This window comes from Diabrotica undecimpunctata, chromosome 1 (genome assembly GCF_040954645.1).
Source record: "Diabrotica undecimpunctata isolate CICGRU chromosome 1, icDiaUnde3, whole genome shotgun sequence".
NCBI classification, from domain to species: Eukaryota; Metazoa; Arthropoda; class Insecta; order Coleoptera; family Chrysomelidae; genus Diabrotica; species Diabrotica undecimpunctata.
Genome location: NC_092803.1, coordinates 159,065,714 through 159,088,029, shown reverse-complemented (window position 1 = coordinate 159,088,029; position 22,316 = coordinate 159,065,714). Strand labels below are relative to the sequence as shown.

Here is a 22,316-nt window from a genome sequence, read left to right as displayed (position 1 = left end):
AAGAATTGCCAGACGATGATTTTGACCAATGGATAGAGTTTTGCGCGTGACTTATAGACATTTGTAATGTTGACGAACTTTCTCCAGCTAATGCACTGTTTTCCAAATGAGGCAACTTTTAATTTAAATTAAATTGAACAGCATCCAAAAATGTTAAATGTTTGGAAGAGAATTATCCAAAATAGGCTTATAGCCCTTTTTTTATAAACGGAAAATTGGTGGGTAACAAGTATTTAGATCTACTAAATAACTATACTATTTCTGCACTTCAGCAAAATAGCCAGTTATCACAAATTTTTTGCTTCAACAAGATAGAGCGCTAATTTGGGAATTTGATAGAGTGAGAATTCGGGACGCGATAAATTTATTATATGAAAAGGGAATATCACTGGATTTAGTAAAAACCATTAAGAATATATATAAAGATAACATAGCTATGGTAAGATGTAAAGGAAAATTATCGCAACCTATCAAATAGGAAACTGGCATTAGACAAGGAGATTCGCTGAACCCATTAATATTTAATCTGATAATGGATGAAATCATAAAGAGAGTTAAAAAAAGAAGAGGATATAGAACGGGAGAATAGGAAATAAGGATAATATGCTACGCCGACGACGCCATAATAACAGCCGAAAATGAAGATGACCTACAAAGATTAATTAAAGAATTCGAAGATACGGCGCTCATATACAACATGGAGATCTCAACAGAGAAAAATAAACGATAGTGATATCAGTGGAACCGAGACGATGTAAACTAGTCGTAAATAACAAAATAATAGAACAAGTGATGGAAACTGAATACTTGGGAATAAAACTGTCAAGCTACGGAAAAGTGGAAGAAGAAGTACAAAAACAAGTGAACGTGGCAAACACAACAGCAGGATGTCTCAACAACACAATCTGGAGAAACAAATACCTCACAACGGAAACGAAAACCAGGATATATAAATCAACAATAAGACCGATAATGACGTACACAGCGGAAACAAGAGCAGATACGGCGAAAACACAAAGACTACTGGAAACAACAGAAATGAAAGTGTTACGAAAAATAACAAACCAAACTCTAAGAGACAGAGTAAGAAGTAAGGAAATACGAGCGAGATGTGGTATAGGTAGAGGAAATAAACGCGTGGACCAAAAGAAGAAAAGTGGAATGGAATCAACACATCGAAAGGATAACAAAAAATATAATACTACGAATAGCAAGAGACAAATCGCCAAATGGAAGAAGATCATTAAGACGGCCGAGGAAAAGATGGTCAGACAACGTCAACTGAGGCTAAAAACCCAAGTAAAAGAGGAATTAAGCCTATTTATAAAGTAGGAAGAAGAAAAAAAGAAGATCGCTTCGTCACTACTATCGACGAATTGGAGATTATTTTTTGAATGCAATTGTGCCTGCTTCTTCTTCAGACTTTAACCCGTTAGATTTTTTCATTAGGGTTATCTGAAATCACGCAGTTGCATTAGGCGACCAACATGCTTACAGGATTTAAAACAAATAATTATTGGTGAATGTGAACTATTATGTGTAGAAGTCTTGGAAAGAGTGACTCACGAATTTATTAATAGGTTTGCGCATTGTCAGGAAGTGAACGGTAAACATTTTGAACATTTGACGAGATTAATTAGTTATTACTCTCATTGGTCTTAAAAATATATTATAGTATTCTTTAACTTTAAAGTGATCTATTACTCCGTTTAATAATTACTTTCTATCAAACTTGGTACTTATATATTATGAATCACATTTTCTTTTAAAATTTGCAAAAATATACAGGGTGCCCTATTCAAATTTATTGAGGTTATTTATTTTTGAGGTTATTTTCGATAATACCGGGAGTAGAATAGTAACAAAATATGACATCAGATGCATTATATATCATTTATTTGATTCCATACTTAATTCCAAGCCTGTATATGGCTCATGTTACGTTAACATTCTAAGCGGGAACGTTTTTCTTATTTGGTATTCAGCACAACTCCCCTGGATAATGTTTAAAAGGTTTTTTTACAATGATTTAAAACGCTTTGCCATATTTTTTATGATATAGTCAAGTACATTTATGGTAAAATTAAAATCTGTGACCAAAAACTAGGTATAATTCCTTAATATTCCTTCATTTTAGGTAGTGCTTGAGCAACTTCCTTATTTGTTATTTCAGACACTGTTTTTGTTATTCCAACACGCCATTACAGAACTTCTTCCAGCTCATTTTTATATCCTATATGCTCTAGTATTTGCCAGGTTCTTCTAAGACTCCCACATATTCAGTAAACTCTTCTTAGCCTTCCAATATGTGAAAATCTTAGGAGACTTCGGATTCATATCCACATTTAAGTTTTCCACTACCAATAAACAAATCATATTACGGTTGTAAGAAACTTTTTATTTTAATAATCTCTATTTCAATCTTCAACTCTAGTAGAATATACGTTCAACAATCATCAACTTGTTGTTTGCCACATTGATATTTGGAGATATTTTTAATTTCTTTCTGTGGACTCGTGTCCACAGAAAGTGCTCGATATTTTAATTTGGTATAATAACATTTTCTGAATATTTTAATATGTCGACAACTTTATACTATGATATATTCGTCAAGTTTTTTATAGTAACTATAAATTCTACTTATATTAAAAGCAATTAACATTTTTAGAATATATACGTTGCATAATTTTGATTACAGTATATTTTGAAGGCGCTAGTCTAAAACTCCTCATTATTATGGAATTACTGACTTAAACGTAGCTGACTGTATCGCATACACAGCAATATATTGAGCTACAAAATATATTGGTTTGGAAGTAAGTGAAAACACTGTATATAGATAGCATAATGTATCCGCTAAAAACTCTAAAACGTGTTAGTAAAACTAGTTGATTTTTTAATGTTTTATACAATGTTGCATATTTTTGTTATAATCTGATAGTTGGTAGTTTAAAATGAAAGTTTTAATAATTATCTTTAATAAAACAATATGATTTTTTTATAAATTTATATTACATAGTCATTCTTTTCTTCAATAGTATTGATGCTGACTATTGATCAAAGATATTGGTAATCATCGTGATGAACAGTTCTTTATTTTTTACATAGGAATAGAAAATTTTATGTAAAATATAAATAATTTCTAGTGCTAAAAACCATGAAAGAAAGTGTACAGAAAGATAAAGAAAAACATTACAGATGGCATGGATTAATGGGACAAAAACGAAGGAAGAAACCTAGAATATATTACCAAGGAATAAGTGAAATTTGACAAAAAAAAGAACCATTCTGAATAATTTAACAACCAAACAACAATTTAATAAGAATTTTAAAAGTAAAATTAGGTTGAAGCTATAAATGGCTACTAGGCAGTCAAAATCGCATGAAAATGAATAAATAATTACATATTTCGTATCAAAAATAAAAACAGAGTTATTACAAAAATTTTGGTTGATGTAATGTTCTTTTTCCATATCTTCCCCGTGTTTAAATTCTAGCTTATTTTTTATATAGAAAATGTTATATTGTTAAAAACATAAAATAACTACATAGTAATATTTGTATAGTACATAGATAATATATTTTTAATATTTTCTAAAAACTATCTTATCATTGCTAGGTTCTTAGAATATTGTTACAAGTTAATATGTACAGTACTTTATTCCTTTGGTAGGAAAAAATTAGCGAAGAATTTTTAGCGGATATTCCTAGTCTATGCAACTATCGCAGAATCACAATCTAAAAGAAATAGGCATGCTGTAGTTTAGATAAAATGTAGTACTAAAGGTTAAGTACAGTCTGATAGGATATTTTTTATGTTTAGTTTTTTATATTGAAGGAAATTACATAACTATAAGCCAAAACACAATGCATGTACATGTTTTTGCTTGATTTATCTTAAGCCTGTATTCGATTGAGAAAGATTCACAAACAATACAAATTGCTCATTCTCAGCATATCCGCTGCTATGATCTGATTCTTTTCTTATGTTTGTTAGTTTATTAAATACTGTTTTTTACTGTTTAAATAGTGACAAAATATGTCATATGTTAAAAGCCAGATGTCAAAAGCCAACTGTCACATATGAGATGTCGTATATTAATGTTTTAAAAAAATACCAGTACCATTTTTTTATCATCCTATTCAGATTGTTTAAACTTTTAGCAGTGCATTTAAACGTTTTTTACTAATCGTGATATGGTTCTGCTGTTAGTGCCGAGCCTAGCGATAAGTATATTCTTCTATGGCTCAAGAAGATTTTACTTGTGTTGAATGAAATTTACTAAGAAAACAATTTTTATTGTGATTTATTTTAATATAACTGAGCTTAGATTTTTTGTAAAAATAATCAAAATGTTAAATGGACTTTTAATCTTAAAGTGTGCAAAAAATATCTGGTGGACGAATCGTGTGGGTTCATTTTTTAGTACAGGGTACCAGAAAGATGGTAATAAGTCGAGCTGGTTGTAATAACTCTTGGAAGCGTTTTCCTTTTTTAACACTTTTCTTCGTAAGAGGGAAGTTGTTTGTTGCTTCTTTTAATTATAGTAAACTCTTTATCATTATGTTACGGATAATCTTGGTATTAACGTCTTTTTAGTTTTCAAGTTTTAATTTGTTCTGTTAACAGGTACTTTAAATCTTACGATATACTCTTCTATTCTTATTTCCAGAAACTTCTGTTTTTTTTTCTACCGATATACATGTATTCTTTCTTCGTGTAGGCGTAGAAGTATTTATTCCGAGAAAACGTCACATCATACTTATCTTTACAAATAGTCAGGTTTGGAATATGAACATTTCCTCTTAACTGCGACCAAATTTAACTACGACCTGTAAATATTTTAGATGTATATAATACTCAATTATTTTCAAAGATAAGTTAAATAGAAGTGTATGTGAAACACTATACAGTGCTAGCCAAAAGTCCTCTCCCTCCTTGCATCTTTTGAACGGTTATACTTATAATAGTGAAATTTAGAGGGAGGAAATAAACGGATGTCAACTTCTCAACTAGTCATAACAGGTGACTTAATTGTCATAGATGACATTAAAGAGCCACTGTGACCGATAATTTTAAATGGAATCTTACGGCAAGTGATATCTCGTTTAAAAGGTATGGAAAATAATTATTCCATCATACTAATCTTGTTTGGGTTTAAGCTGATTTTGATAAATATATTAAATAAACACTAAAATTCTAGTTTTACATTTAAATAATACATATTTAAGAATCAGCTCTTATATTAGTTCTTCTCGTCCTACATTCTTCAACAATTTGTTGTTTCAAAATGACAATACTGTCGGGTCTTGTAACGTAAAGATTTCAAGTACCCCCATAGAAAAAAATCTAATAGTGTGAGGTCCGGTAACTGAGCTGGCCATTCTAACAAACCTCGTCGTCCAATGCATCTACCACGATATTCCTCGAAAGACGTAAGGGTTTGTGTCACTTCAATACCTCACATTGTGTGTTAACATTTCCATTGAGGGAAAAAGTATTTTACACTAGATTTTACAGATTACACTAAAACAAATTGTTTCTATGTAATCTGGCTCATGGTTAATTTGATTGGACATGATCATTAGCCCCAGATTGTTTGGCATCATGAACACTACTTGTTTTTTCAAACTTTCGAAGAAGCTCCCTCAAATAAGTAATATAGGACGGTCATGGTACATCTCATTAAAAATACGTTCCGCTGCTTATGTGAACAGTTAAACGTCTCGATAAACAATAATTTAACTAAATATTCCAGGTAAAAACACTTTTTTAAAAACTTAGCAAAATACCTAAAAACCAATTAGGAAATTAAAAAACGTCAACTTCTTTGATAAATAACCAGAGGTGGACGTTAGCATTTTTATTAATTAAAGGCGAAACTATAATTTTAGTATTTATTTAATTTGTTTATCAAAAGCAGCTGAAATCCAAACATAATTAGTATGATTAAATAGGTATTTTCAACACCTCTCAAAGGAGATATTAGTCTAAGATCCGATATAAGAAATACCCTCACCGATCTGTTTAGTGGATAAAAACTATTTAAAAATTGTAAAAAAAGACGTGCCCGATATAATTTGTACATAGTATGAGTACTAAGCCACAACATAACAAAACTATTATTAACTATAAAAGAAAATATTGGATTAACTAACAAAGATTATACTTTACATTCTTTACAACAAAGGAAAATTTAAAAGGGCACAAAAAACTTGGATAGTATCATATAGGAAATAAAAGAGACGATGAATCCATTTGATGACACAGTTGATCACCAACAGTTGATCACCAACAGTTGTTAAATATTTCGACTAGCAAAGCTACATCTAAAGAAGTTGCCGATTTCTTGCTGACTTTAAAGATATTTTATTCAGTACAAACATTTTATTATTGTAAACTATAAATATAAATATTAAATTTGTAAAAAAATTGATTCCAATTAGTGATTTTTATTCTACTTTTAATTAATCCGAACTAAAATTTTCATTATTGCCTTCGGTACATTCGCCATCATCTTCCGTCATTTTGAGAATCTCTTGCACTTGCAAAGGCGTTTGGTCCCCAATAAATCCTGTAGGTTTAAAATAATCATCTAAATGGCAATCACAGGTTTCAGGCTGGAGTTTTGTACATTTGCAACCTGTATCGTGGAAAGTAGCTTAACTTTGACATAATTTTGAACCCAACTTCAGAGCCTAGTCGATGCAGTTGATGCAATCCAGCTGTTGGTTACGTAACTTTTTAGTTGCTGAAGAGGCTAGACAAATTGCGATTGTGAAATTGTGTGCATATTTCTAAGCAAAATCACCAAAACATCAGTATCCGAAGCTTTAATTAAAATCCTTGATCCAAGTGCAATTTTATGAGCCTGAAAAACAATCCGCGTATCCGCTTCTTCGTGATAACTGCCGGAAGTCGTCCAAAGGTGTCTCGTTCCATTTTCATTAACAACTTATTTTTATTATTAGTCATTAGAACTTTTGTAATGTTTTGAGAAGCAAAATTGATGATTTTGTTGCGTTTTGTAGTTTTCTCAAATCTTCCAGGAGCAATTTGAAATAAACTCAAATTTTTCTTGACTGCCAGTTTCCTTGACGTTCAGCAGGAAATCAGCAACTTTGTTATATATGATATAGCTTTGCCAGTTGAAACAATAAACAACTGTTGGTGATAAATTGTATCATCAAATGGATTCATCGTTTCTTTTATTTTCTTTATGATACTATTTCAGTGTTTTGTATCCTTTTGAATTTTTTTTGCAAAGAGTGTGAAGTATCATTTTTATTAGTTAATCCAATATTTTCTTTCACAGTTGATAATATTTTTGTCTTCATACTGTGACTGAGTACTTATGCTTTGTACTAACCGTTAGTGTTAATTTTTTTTGTTAAACTCACTAGTAGGATTAAAAAAAAGGCATTTTTTAATTATTAATTAATTATAGTTTGGACAAAATTATATCGAGCACCTCTTGTTTTTTATAATTTTTATTATACTAAATTACATATTAAATAATTTTTGTCCATCAAACAGATCGGTAAAGGTCTTTGTTATATCAGATCCTCTACTATATCACTTGCCATAGATTAGATTTAGATTAGATTATGTGAGGTCGTTAAGGCCATGCGGACTCACCGCACTTCGACCTATAGAGATCTTTTGTGCATACCTTAATCTAGTTAAACTCTAGAATGCCAATACTTCTGATGAAAATGATTAGCTTCCTACGTGACTTGTTAGCTATGTTAGAGGACGCCAGACTGACCTCTCCTAGGAATTTTAGTCTTTTGCAGAACAGTGCTACGCAGTTGCATAGTATATGTTCTGCCGTTTCTTTTTCATTGTGACAGAAACGACAGTTCTCACTATATGATTTGCCCATCTTCTTGAGATGATATCTCAGAGGTCAGTGACCAGTGAGAAGGCCAGTGACCATTTTGATATCTGTTTTACTCATTTCGAGAAGGCGGTTTGTTTCAGTAGGCGACACTTTTATGAGCCTTTTTGCTTGCCTTTGTACTGGTGTGTTAGACCAATATGATCTTAGTTGATTGAGTTCCCAGGTACGGAGTTCCTCTCTGATGTTTCTTTTCGATAGTCCACAGAAGGGTTCCGGACACTGGAATGGGGTATTACCTCCTTCTTTTGCGAGGCTGTCAGCTTCCTCATTTCCTGCAATTCCCTTGTGACCTGGCACCCGCATCACAGTTACATCATTGCGTTCCGCCAGTTTCTTGAGAGATTGATTACAGTCCCAAATCAACTTTGACTCACATGTAAATGACTTTAGAGCCTTTAAGGCGGCTTGGCTGTCTGATAAAATAAAGACTTTTGTCCTACGGGTGTCTCGGTTGAGACATTCTTGGGCACTTATGTCTATAGCATGTATTTTTGTCTGGAAGATAGTTGGGGCGTTTCCAAGAGATTTAGATTGTGTCCAGTAACTTCCACTCCTGCCTTTTCATCTATCTTAGATCCATCCGTATACCATACGAGTGAACCTTCTTCCACTTTTGGTTCAATTTCTTCACCCATTTGGTGGTTTTTTATGACCACTTCAAAGGGTGTTTCAAAGTCGAATTTGACTGGCATAGCATCTGATCCCTTGTCACAATGTCTCATTTAAAATTATCTGTCACAGTGGCGCTGTAACGTCATCTGTCACTATTACGTCACCTGTTATGACTAGTTGAGAAGCCTACGTCCGTTTGTTTAGTTTCTCCAAATTTCACTTTTATAAGTATAACCATTCAAAAGATACGAGGGAAGAGGGACTTTTGGCTAGTATTGTATATAACGAAATTAACTAATATTATTTCTATATCATTTAACAAATAATGTGAGAAAATCTTAGATTTACATTTATTGGGCTTATTATATAGACATAAACTACATACAAAGTACGTGAATTACAAACAATAGTATCAAAAAGAAACTTCTAAATAATTTTTACTACAGTTGTGATACTGCTATACTTATTATCTTCTTTCCCATGAAGATATTTATCTCACAGATACACCCACACAATTTGTACAATTTTTGCAAATTTTTGTGTACAGTCCAAATTACTCTAATGAAATAAGAGCAACATATACCAATGTTGCTTTTATTCTATGGTATTAGCTCAATGTATTAAAAAATAAGTCGCTCAAATAATTTATATAGGTATAAATAGAATTAAAAAAAATCAAATGATGGTGACGTGGCGTATATGTAGAGGATTTAAGGGCTGTTTTTTGCTGAAAAATTTTGTATTGACCATTTAAAGCTTAAGTACTAATCAAATTTCACTTCATGATAGTTCCTTGCATCGGTTTTTGTACATATGGGACGATTCAATATTTTCTATAAATAAAAACGAATCCTTGTTTAAGAATAAAACCTATTTCTGTCGTTTGCATTTATACCCTTTACGCTCACTTACATTATCAGTAAAACTCCGTCTACCTTATCTATATTAGATGTGTGGCAGTTTTTATTAAAGTAATTAAGAAAGAGTCTTCAGTTATCTGCTAGAGGGCTCCAAGCGTGTAACAGAAGTCAGGACTTAATTATAAAACTACAAAACTCTTATTTTTAGATATTAAGTTTATGAGAATCTCACCATCATTTGGTCAACTTTAAATGAGAATATCACCCGATTAGATATGATATTGAATTGTTTTTTCTGTAAAGTATAATTTTAACAATTCTATGAATAAGGATATTCTTTAGTATTATAATAAATGTTTTCCAAATGTTAAGATATATTTATAGATATTTATGTTAATATATGATAACAATCATGTATTCTCTATAATCATGAATCTTATCAGATGCCTCCGATGAGAAACATGATCAATAAAATTTAAATGTTTTAATTTGTTGTTTTTATCTTTGTATCGTAATGTCCAAAGTAGATAGGTAATTTTTAAGCACTATTAACAAAGATGTATATATACCCCAGTCAAGGAAGACAGAAAAGGCTAAAAAATCTACTTTTACTACTACTGAAACAAGGGGTAGCTAATAAAAAATTATTGAAGACGTACAGCTGATTTTGTTGTGTTTTTTTAAAAAATCTTAAAAAGTTTTTTTGCCTATAAAACGTTTTTTATATATTCAGAGAGAAAAAGTTCTTTGTTTTGAGAGCTTCCAAATTAAAATAAATAAACAATTGACCCAGTTAAATGCAAAAAATATTTATTTTTGTAGTAATTTATAAATATTAATAACTTTTTTTTTGCATAATAACATATATTATAAGTACTTAAATTATGACAGTTAATGAGTTATTATAGTGTACCAAATTTCATACAGATCGACCAAATAGTTTATTCAATTTGTTCATCCCTGAGAGCGAATATTTACACAACTGTTCTCGACCAAATGAATGAGATACTTAGAACAAATAGAAAATGATATAACAACCTTAAAAATAAAAAACTGGAGAAAAAAAGTACGAAACAGATCAGAATGGAGAAGAATCCTGGAACAGACCAAGACCCAAAAAGGGTTGTAGAGCCAGTGATGATGATGATGTTCTCGACCAAATAGTTTATTCAATTTGTTCATCCCTGAGAGCGAATATTTACACAACAATTAGAAAAGAACTAAAACGCGACATACAAAAATGGAACGAGAACTTAATAGAGCGAGTCATTGAAAACAACAGAGGCTTAAAATGTCTAAGACCCGCACTGGGAGTTCAAAAAATTATCAAAATTAAAGACGCCAACAATAAGGAAGAGAAGGACAAATATAAAATAACAAATATTGTCGAAGACTTCTACACATCCTTGTACAGCTCGCAAGGCCAGACTAATGAAACAACAAAAGAGAACGTCAAAAGAAAAATAAAAAACGTGGGATCAGAAGTACTACCAAATATAAAGGGATTCGAAATAGAAAGAGCTTTAAAAGAGCTAAAAAATAATAAAGCTCCAGGACACGACGGTTAATTGCCGAGCTTTTGAAAACAAGCAAGACATTAACAATCCCTGTACTAACAGAGCTATTTAATAGATGTCTCTATAATAGCAAGATCCCTAAAGACTGGAACGAGAGTCTAGTAATACTCTTACACAAAAAAGGGGACAAATGTGATCTACAGAATTATAGACCTATATCGTTGCTCAGTCAAGTATACAAAATATTTATGAGAATTATTAACAACCAGTTAACCTACAAAATGGACAATTACCAACCGGTTGAACAGGCTGGCTTCCGCAAAGGATATAGTACATCAGACCATCTGCTGACAATGAGAACATTGATAGAGAAGTCAAATGAATACCAGCTACCCGTATTTCTTGCCTTCATCGATTATGAAAAGGCGTTTGATAGTATCGAGATGTGGGCCATAGAACAAGCTATTAATAATTGTAGAATAGATTCGAGATATAGGCAACTAATACATAATATATATGAAAATGCTACTATGATAGTACAACTAGACAAAAATACAAATCCCAACCCCATTAAGAGAGGAGTGAGACAAGGAGACGTAATATCGCCAAAGCTTTTCAACCTAGCCTTAGAAGACGTCTTCAAAACTACAAATTGGTCAACCTATGCCATTAACGTTAATGGCAACAAGTTAAACCACCTCAGATTCGCTCACGACATAGTGATCATAGCGAGCACATTCGAGGAACTGCAAATTATGATGGGGGAACTAGCAGCCAGCTCCCAATACGTCGGCCTAAAAATTAATATGAAAAAAACAAAAATAATGACAAACACAGATGACCCCAGACGTATAATAAATGGCAGTAAGATAGAACAAATCCAGGAATATATCTACCTAGGCCAAATTCTGAGACTTGACAAAGAGAACCAAAGTGCGGAAATTACTAGAAGAGCAAGACTAGCATGGGCAGGATTTGGAAAACTTAGTTGGATACTTAAGAACCGCAAAATACCCCAATACTTGAAGAGCAAAGTGTTCAACCAATGCATCCTTCCTATCATGACATATGGATTACAAACCTGGACCCTAACCAAGGCAAACATGAATAAAGTAGCCACAATAAAAAGAACAATGGAAAGAGCAATGTTAGGTATAGGACTGTCAGATAAAAAGAGGAACGACTGGGTAAGATCCAAAACAAAAGTCGAGGACATAGCAACAAAAATTTCCAAACTTAAATGAAGCTTCGCGGGCCACACTGCTAGACAAAAAGACCAACGTTGGAATACTACAATACAACATTGGAGACCTTATGAAAGTAAACGACCAAGAGGAAGACCACAGATGAGATGGGTTGATGACATTAAAATAATAGCCGGAACAAATTGGAAATATGTTGCTCAGGATAGAGACCGATGGAAGGAGTTGGGAGAGGCCTATGTCCAAACATGGACGACAGAAGGCTAAGAAGAAGAAGAAGTTCTCGCTCAAAACAGTTACTCTAGAGGAATTCTGTAAATTGTAATCATTCTTTAAACGTTCATTTTAAAGGTTTATAAGAACACTGCTACAGTTTATTAAGTTTATTTTTAAAATACAATTTGAAAAATATCTAACTTTTTAGCTTCTTAACATTTATAATAACTCTGTTGTAAGTAGGCTCAATAAACAGCTGGTGAAAAACACACTTTTCAAAAAAAAAAAGATTTCTTTTATGACCAATAACAAGAAACAGACCAAGATATTTCAGTAAACAGTTCTCCTCTCCACTTTTCCGTGGCCGTATTTTACGAGTATTATTACTTTAACATAATATAACTTTTTTACATCTTCACTATTACGCAATCTTTAATTTGGATCATAAAATTCAGATCTACATTTACAATCTGTTCGTGTTTCAGTTCAAACAATGGAAATATGGTTTCAAGAAAAAGAAAATGCTACCTTTTTTCCTATAGGTCACAGGTTTTGGTTTTTTTTTAAACATGTGTTATTTACCAGCTTTTCATTGCGTACTTAATGACGTAATGCGTACATGTGACAAAAAAATGTAAAAGTTAATATCAATGTTAATTAGCTAAAGAGTCAGCCAGTTCTTTAAATTGTTCTTTAATAACAAATTTAATAAAATCTGCAGCCTATGACATATTTAACCATTAACAGGTGCTGCAAAACTCTACGAAATTACAAAAGATTTTCAAACAGATGCTTTTACGTAATTTGCTAGTACAGTAATAGTCGGAGAGACCAAAAAATGGTCACCTGCGGATAAGTGTCCTCGCACCTATCCTATACAACATAAACCAATTGATGTATACTGGTGATACAACCGTGGCAGCTCAACCTTCAATAAATTTGAAGAAATAAACTGTCAAATTTTCTAAAAGAGTAGCACTATACCCTAGTGAAAGCCTTTTAAAACCCAATCCTACAAAAACACACGTGGGTACTTTCTATCTAAGTAACAAGCATGTTTAAAGGACGCTAGAGGTAAAATGACGTGCGCAGATGTTGGAACACAATGCGACGCCAGAATAACTCGGCATACGTCTAGATAGAACTATATTGTACTGTGATAACGGTATCAAGAGGTCAAGAAAAAAGTAAGCACAAGAAATAATTTTCGTAAACTAACTAATACAAAATGTAAAGCAGAATCATAGGCTCTCCGCACCTTGCCTTAACATTATGTTTAAATTTAACCTGCTTTCGCTATGAACGCTGACGTGTCTGTCAATAAAACAGATCGTATAATATTGGGTTGCCTAAAATGGACAAGCATTATCCATTAAAAATAAGTCATGTCAGACGTAGAGTGAAAGAAGCAGAAGACGGATCGAAAAGACCTCTTATATGATCACCAAACTTAGCTACCTAAACTAAGGTCTCAGAAAAGCTCTCTGAAGAAATCAAGATCCGCCCCCGAAAAGTCTGAAATGCGCTGATTATAGCTATGTAAAGCGTGAGCTGCCACAGCCTATTTTGCTCCTTCAGAGGTAATGATGGACTCGATATAAAAAGCGATAAATAAATTTATAACTATCATCTTACGTTGTGATAGTAAGAGAGGGTTACCAGGTTAAGACCTACGAATGTGTCTCAGGGTAGTTACCACTTACTAACATACACAACTACTAAATGACCCTCAGTTTCCGGTGGCTCCAACACCCCAACCAAGGTAGCGGTTAGAACAGATTTGGAGCAGAGGGTGCTAAGATTTCCCGGAAAAAATCAGGCTACTACAAAGAGCGACAAATGCATATTACTTCATACAATGTCAGAACGCTTATATCAGACTAGCAGATGATGGAACTGGAAAAAGAGCTAAGAAGAATAAAATAGGACATTATCGTCCTCAGCGAAATAAGACGAAGAAGCCCAAATTTCTCTTAAATCAGGACACGTATTTCATTTTAGAAGTGAAGAAGACACTTCAAATGGTGGAATAGAATTCATTATATATAGAAAACATACATAAAATATAGTTGAAATTATCAGCATACGTCTCAGGATTGTATATCTCATCTTTCAACTAAATGCAAGATATAACCTTAAGGTAACCCAGACATGGATTACCTTAAGGATGAAAAATTTAAAGAATTTTATCAGGACCTAGAAACAGCATTACATGCCACACCAGCATATTACACAATAATTATGGGCGACTTTAATGTGAAAATGGGGTTTAAACAAAATAATGCAGAAGTAGCAATAGGTTAAGTATGTATATGGCGAAAGAAATTTACGAGGGCAAAGATTGTTGAGCTTCTTACACCAGGAAAATTTATCCACGATGAACTCTTTTTTCGATAGAAAGCCTTAGCGTAAATGGTCATGGATCAGCCCAAATGGCAGTATTAAAAATGAAATAGACTATATCATAACAAACAGAAAAGAAATAATCAAAGACATCGAAGTACTCAACAAATTTTCAATAAGAAGCGACCACAGATTAATCCGAGATAAGATACTATTAAATGTCTATTTAGATACTAAAAATTGGAAAGAACAAAGATGATATTAAAAACAAGAAAAAAGAAATGGATTCTCCCAGAAAACAACGACCTGTATGAAGATACACTAACCAAACATATACAAGACTAAGGGGGGCAAGAGGAAATAGAAGATGTAGATCAAGTAAATGATGGCATACCGAAGACTCTAAAAAAAACGGAAAAGGAGTGCTGCCCGATCATTCTGACCCATAAAACTAAGGCAAAATACTAAAGAGCTAATAGGTAAGATAAAACGGCTGACGAAATAATACGGCTCTAATTACACAACAGATATGAAGAAATAAATAAAAATATCCACCGGTCAATCCGAAAAGAATTCAAGAAAAGAATAATTCAAGAAAACAAAAGTATGAAAGTTTTGAGGAAAAATATGAACAACATAGGCAACAAAAATATATACAAAATAAAAAACAAAGATGGAAACATTACCACTGATAGAACCAAAATCCTTGAGCTTGTCGAATCTTTTTATCGCGCAAGGTATGAGAGCACCGACGAAAGGCAAGAACAGATCAGGCAAGAGATAACCAGACATGTGAGCCCCTACGTCGCATAGGGTTAGCCTGGGCAGCGTTTGCTACTTTTGATCACTCGGATTGGTAGAATTCTTTCAAAAACTATGAATAAAATTTAGTCTATATTATCTCAGATATTTTTTTATTTTACAGAAACAAATGACATCAAATTATTATCTGCGATAATTAATTATTAAATTATGATTAAATTAAATATTAAAAAAAATCTATAATATTTATAAAAGTGTGGGTCTGCACTACTGAGCCTGACCGGCCGCCACTGGTGGTCACCATAGGAAATATAGGATGTTCCAAACACGGAAAATAAAAGTAAGTAATCAGAACTCACTATGTATTGTCAAGTAATCTATTTTATTTATAACGGTGTTCTAATTTCCATCTAAAGACGACTTACAATACACACACTTATTTACAGTAAAACAAATTAAATAACATATTATGTGCTTCGTAGGTTGAACTAAAATATGTATGAAAATAGATCCGACCTAAAGAGGACATCAGGACAATGCGCCTGCCCACAAAGTGTTTTGTAAATAAGGAAATTTAGTAATCCATATCATTACAAGTTAAAAAATGCACAATGTTTTATAAATTCGGTTCTTTTGGACAACTCTTAAAAATAAAGACCAGCCGTGAAGCCATTGCTGCTCTAGATAACTACTTTGCAGCATTTCTTCACTCTTTTAGATGAATATACAAAGAAGAGATATTGGTATTAGAGATTATGTTAACAAAAAGCATAAATTGTTGTTTTCACCATCAGACCAGGGACTTCTCAGACCAGCTTGTATTTTTGGGATTCATTATATGTGTAGATACATATATGTTATCAAGCACATTGATTATAACATACTATCCTTTTGCTTTCATCCCATAAACAACACATTTAATTTTCTCATTACCACTTTATCATCAAAAGACAATATCATTTTTTTTATTTAGTACTTAATGCCTTTATTTAGTATTGTTTTTGTTTGATAAAATTTGCTTTTGAAACATCTGATATTCTTTCTCATTCACACGCGAATAATAATAACATATAAATAGAAATAGAAAGTTTTGTGTATGTCTGTACACTAAACTATAAAATGTTTTTGTTTTGTAAATATGGTAATCTGGAAATATTTTGTGTTTGTTATTTTTAATTTTATATATTACAATAATATCATAACTACATTTATTCATTGGCTTTATATAAATTTATTTCTTTCCTATTGACTAAGGATAAAAAAAGGCAATGTGTCTATTCCAGCATCGTAATCGACGGTTAGGGGCCCTTGGTAGATTTCGCCGTAATTTCCATCTACCCATTTTCCTGCGGGTAAATATACGTCTCTTCTAGTTGCTCCTTCTTTTATTACTGGCGCCACTAGGATTTCTTCTCCAACCAAGTACTCTAAAACATTTAGTATATTTATGATATATTGTTCTAAATATTATTTACACTAAACAGTTTTTAAAGGACAGGCTAATGGCCAGAATAAACGAGTACAGTCAACAGTACGGACTAAACATTAATACCCACAAAACGAAACAAATGATTATCAGCAAGGAGAATATAAATGGGGCTCATCTATACATTAATGGGACGCAGATAGAGCGAGTAAAACACTATAGCTACCTGGGAACTATTATAAACGAACAGTGGAGCAATGTACAGGAAATAAAGTGCCGCATAGGAAAGGCAAGAACGGTCTTTAACAAAATGAGCGCCATCTTCAAAAGTCACAACATATCCCTAGATACAAAAATGAGACATTTGAGATGCTATGTTTTCTCTGTGTTGTTGTACGGGGCGGAGGCATGGACGCTTACAGACACCACTATTAAAAAACTTGAAGCATTTGAGATGTGGCTTTATAGAAGAATGCTGAGAATATCATGGACAGCAAGGATCACGAACAAGGAAGTTTTAGAAAAAATGAAGAAGGAACCAGATATTGTGTTTACGATCAAACCCATAAAATTGCAATATCTGGGACACGTTATGAGAAATCAGCACCGTTACTCCCTGCTGCAGTCTATATTGCAAGGTAAAGTCAAAGGTAAGCGAGGACCCGGTAGAAGGAGAATATTATGGCTGCGGAATTTAAGAACATGGTTTAAGAAAACCTCAACGGAGCTGTTTCGAGCCGCAGCGAGCAAGGTCATGATTGCCAATATGATTTCCAACATCCGAAACGGATAGGAACCAGAAGAAGAAGAAGAAACAGTTTTTAAATTATCAAAATCTCAAAAAAAAACTGTATCTAACAAAATTTTTTTCCGAATAAAAATCTCGGAAGCAAATAATTAGCTATTTTTTTACGAAAAACCACATGCTGACATAATAGTTTGAGAATATAGTTGACCCGTCAATTATAAATTATATATATGCTTACAAAAAATTTTATGAGAATTGAGTGAAATTAATTGCTGAATACGAATCATTCTTAACAACGGCGGTACCAAGCTCTCTTGGATTAAACGAAGGAATATTTGGACTAAAGTGGGGATTTTTAAAGATTCAACATATATAGGTCATCTACAAACCAGATCTAATTTTTGAAAACACTGATATGTTTTTACACACATTTATCACAAATTAAAAGATGAAAGTATTTTTATAGCTAAGGCTTACAAAGCCATCTTCAGACTTATGCTCAAATATTAAAATATCCTACTAGGGGAGATCATATGGTAAGAAAATTAAAGAAAATGCTGGTTCTATTTTATTTTTTTGACTTTTTGAATGAAAACACAAAAAGAACTGTACAATGGATTCCACAAAAAAGACATTCCACACACAAATATTAGTGTCGTCGAAAATAAAGGAATCCTGTTTATTTTTCAAAAATTTATATTTTAATCCTTCTTTATTTTTTAACATCTTTTTGACATAGAAGTCGAAGAACGTTTAAAAATAAAAAAAAAACAGTATTTCACCAAAAAGGAATTTTGTTGACTTACCATCATCACATGCTAAGGCTTTTAGGTCTTTAGGCGCAATCCACCAAATTGGAGGATTGACCGGTGTACCCTTCTCCACGCTGTTTTTCATGGCTCTAATGATGTGATCTGCATATCTTTCATGAAGTGTGACAAACTTCTTTACAATTTTGGCAACGTTAAACTAAAACAAAGTTTGAATTATTTTTTTGTTAAATACGTCAACCCTTATATCGAAAACTTTACTTAAGATAATATAGTTCATATAATTTTCAAAAACAGTGAAATACGTAGCGATCATGGATCTTTAACCTTGCGTTATTAATACTTGAAGAGATACAATACATGCTTTTAATCTATTATCTTTGTCTATCCATCCTTCATATGAAAATAAATACAAAATAATTAAAGAAAAGACAGTTAAGATTTGATTTCACGTATAGTGCGTCTGTGTATCCGCTTATGCGTATTTCACCTTTAAAGGAATCTTCGGAGCGGCTATTCACAAACGCTCTGAACGTGAAAATAATCTTTTCTGTCATAACAGAAGCAACTATAAAATGGCTTCGATCTGGACGCAATAGCGACATCTGATAAATAAATCCGTAAACTGATTTTCGAAACCAAATTCAGATTTCTGCTTTAATCTGATCAGATTTCAACCGACCTTGATAGAAAAAACGCTTATATAGATAGCATCTATGATGGCTAAAAGAATCTAAAAGGAATGAGCGAGATTGGCGTAGATGTAATACTGGATATGTGTAACATGATATTAATCAAAGATGAATGGCCTGATGAGTGGTGCGAATCAACCTTTATCCTTACCTAATAAAAAGGATCACTAACCGTATATAGCAATTACAGAACCATTGCTCTAATATCTCAAGTAAGCAATATCTTGTAGTAAGCTAGATATAATTAATAACCGGCTAAAGAACTTTTTACTTCCAGAGATAACCGAACAACAATGTGGATTCATATCAGGAAAAGGAACGCGTGAGCGTGATTAACAGATAGATAATAGAAAAATCGTGAACACATAATATGCCAATGCGGCTCTCTTTTAGAGATAGCACAAAGGGTTTCGATTCAGTAAAATGGGAAGACCTCTGTAGTATATTGGGAAATATGGAAGTACCTAGCCACCTAGTTAACCTAATAAGAAATCTGTATGATAAAAACTTTAACCAAAGCCAGAGTTATAGTACACGAAATATATTCAACTGCTTTCAGAACAAAGAAAGAAACCAGAAAGGGCTGCATACTATCATCATTATTATACAACATATATTTTGAATACATAATGAGAAAATTACTGGACGAATGGGATGGAAAAATCACTATAGTTGGCAGAAATAGTATATTACTTTATGAGGCGGAGAAGCATGACTTTTCTTGACTCGCCCGATATTACGCGCCGAACGAAGTGAGTCGCGTAATAGAGGGCAAGTCAACAAAAGTCGCTTCTTTGCCGAATAAAGTATACTATTTTTTCTTCAAACGTAGCAATTTTTAACCATAAATAGTACAATTCATACGCTATTTTTACTCGAAATTAACTGTGACAACTATCAAAGTCGTCTAGATGTTAGAAATTAAAATAATTAAGTCGTCGGTGGGATTTGCGTCTCCCTGGTTACAGTTGTTTGACAGTTGTTTGCAATTATTAAAGACAGCTTATTGTTGTTGCAACCGCAAGCGCAAATTTAGTGCGAAAATGGAAAATTTAAACGAAATTGAGTCCGCGGCTAATGATGCAATAGCACGTTTGGGGCCCTCCAAGTCCGATAAGAACGATAATGCTCAAAAAATTTTAAACCCTCATGATTCGCCAACATCGGGAATGATTGCTGAAAGTTGTTCTCGACCATCAGTATCATCAACAATTACCAATGCGTATCAAGAGTCGGGAATATTTTTGCACGGTTTCAATTTTGAAAATGCCTCATTAACTAATTGTACTTTTAATAAAACTATAAATAAAAATGATGTTTAATTGTTGTTAATGACATTTATATTGATGCTTTGTGACATGTTTCATATTGTTGCCATGACAACATTTTTCCCTCCGCCGTAAAGAAATGGGAAAAAAAACTGCTGCCGGCGGAGACATCAAACTGTGACAGGATCAAGTTAGATAAGTAATGTCATCATTATTTGACGTTTGAAGAAAAAATCAGTTACCTACGATACGCAGATGGCACACCTATAGTAGCCGTGGATAAAGTCGAACTGATTGCCATCACCGAATGACTAATCCCGACAAGAAAAAAGTTCGGACTTTGGATCAACACCTAAAAAACAAAAATAATAATCATAGAAAGAGCAAATAGTAATCTACCGCTTATACACCAAGTGACGAGTTTCGAAGTAGTAGATTTATATACTTCAACTCCTTGATAACCAAAAATGCCGATAACTCCTCAGAAATCAAGCGTAGACTATCACTTTCCGAACTACAATAGGTAAATTAATTAAAATATGAAAAGACTAAACAATAACAAGGAATACTAAGCTCAGGTTGGTCAATGCTCTTATTTTCTCATTGCTACATAAGCAGCTGAAACAGACTTTAAAAAAATTAATAAAAGTAAGATTGAAGCCATCGAAATGTGGATTTACAAAAGAGTTCTATGCATGTTCTGGACAGAACACAGAACTAACCCAACAATTTTGGAAGAGCTTTATATAAAAGACAAGCTATTAAAAAAAGTAAACTAAGCGTACCTAAATTCGGAAAAGACAAGAGAACGGGAACCATGGAACTATTACTAGTAGAAGGAAAGGTAGAAGGACGAAGACTAAGAGGAAGATCTCCTACACCATGGGCAGACCAAATGAAAACTATAGTGGAAAAGTCCCTACATGAAGCCATCTCTCTGGTACAGGATAGCAGCAAATAGAGACAGCAAGCTAACAATATTTAGAATTTTACCACGCCCTAAGAAGAGCTTAGAAATGAGAAGAAGGAAGTGTAATTAATTATGTTCTTTTAATGGATTTTTGCAAGTTCGTGTATATGCAATAGAAATACCTGCATAAAAGACAATTGAAGATAAACCTTATTTTGATTACGAGTCGTTACATTTTGCTTTTGTTTTTATCGAACTTTTTTACTTTATGAATGTATTATTGATTTTTGACTTTCTTAATCCTTGTTACTAAAATTTCAATAATTTAGTTTGTACTAGTTTTCTACTAGTTTTATTATAACTACATATTGTCTTAGCCCTTATTTGATGAAATAATTTTAATTTCACTCAAAGAAAAATGGTTTAACATTAATAATTATGGTTTCTTATGGGTTATGTAGCCATAACGCAGTAAGAAGAGTATTTTACTCCAAAAATGATTGAAAATTATTTTATGATTTTCATGAATTTGATCAATGGCGGCGGATGAAAGTTTGGTTCAGGGAGCCGCTGTATAAAAAAGACCAAAGAAATGAAACTTAATCCTTGTTTTTATCGGAGATACTTTTGATCTCCCGTTCGTTGAAGTCAGAAATTTCTTTAAGTAAAGTTTTTTAGATGAACAACATGGCAAGAGCTGTCGGTCTTTCTTCCGAGAATGTATTCCTTAGAAACGTCTTGATCAATTAAAAAGTAGAGACACATGTTGCAGTTTTTGCAGTTGGTTTCATTGGCATCGTTAATAATTTGCTTTTTGAAACAACTTTGCACCACATAGATGATTTTCAAAAGGAAATCGAATCCTTAATTTAAAATATAATAGTGTCACAGTAGCCTAAGATCCCACTGCAGGATCACTACGTTCATAACTTAGTTAATCAAACTCACATTTTTACATACATTTAATTTAGGATACATTGGTAATAGATTGCCGGTCAAAAAGTCGCCGCAAATATTTAATTCAATTATTAGTAATTAATTTTTGACAAAAATTTTATTTCGTTCTCTTATTTTTGAAATAAAATA

The 22,316-nt window shown here is 32.6% G+C and overlaps 1 protein-coding gene across 4 annotated transcripts in view; it reads right to left on the bottom strand.

The window, feature by feature from the left end:
- Positions 1-16,563: 16,563 nt before the first annotated feature.
- Positions 16,564-22,316, bottom strand: part of LOC140432429 (myogenesis-regulating glycosidase-like) — a 91,177-nt gene continuing 85,424 nt past the window's right edge. For all 4 annotated transcript variants that reach the window (XM_072520327.1, XM_072520328.1, XM_072520326.1 and 1 more), the window contains exons 12-13: positions 18,397-18,559; positions 16,564-16,843 (exon numbers count right to left, since the gene is read on the bottom strand). In XM_072520327.1, coding sequence (XP_072376428.1) covers positions 16,659-16,843; positions 18,397-18,559 — 348 coding nt within the window. In that variant the 3' untranslated portion in view covers positions 16,564-16,658. The remainder of the gene's footprint in view (positions 16,844-18,396; positions 18,560-22,316) is intronic.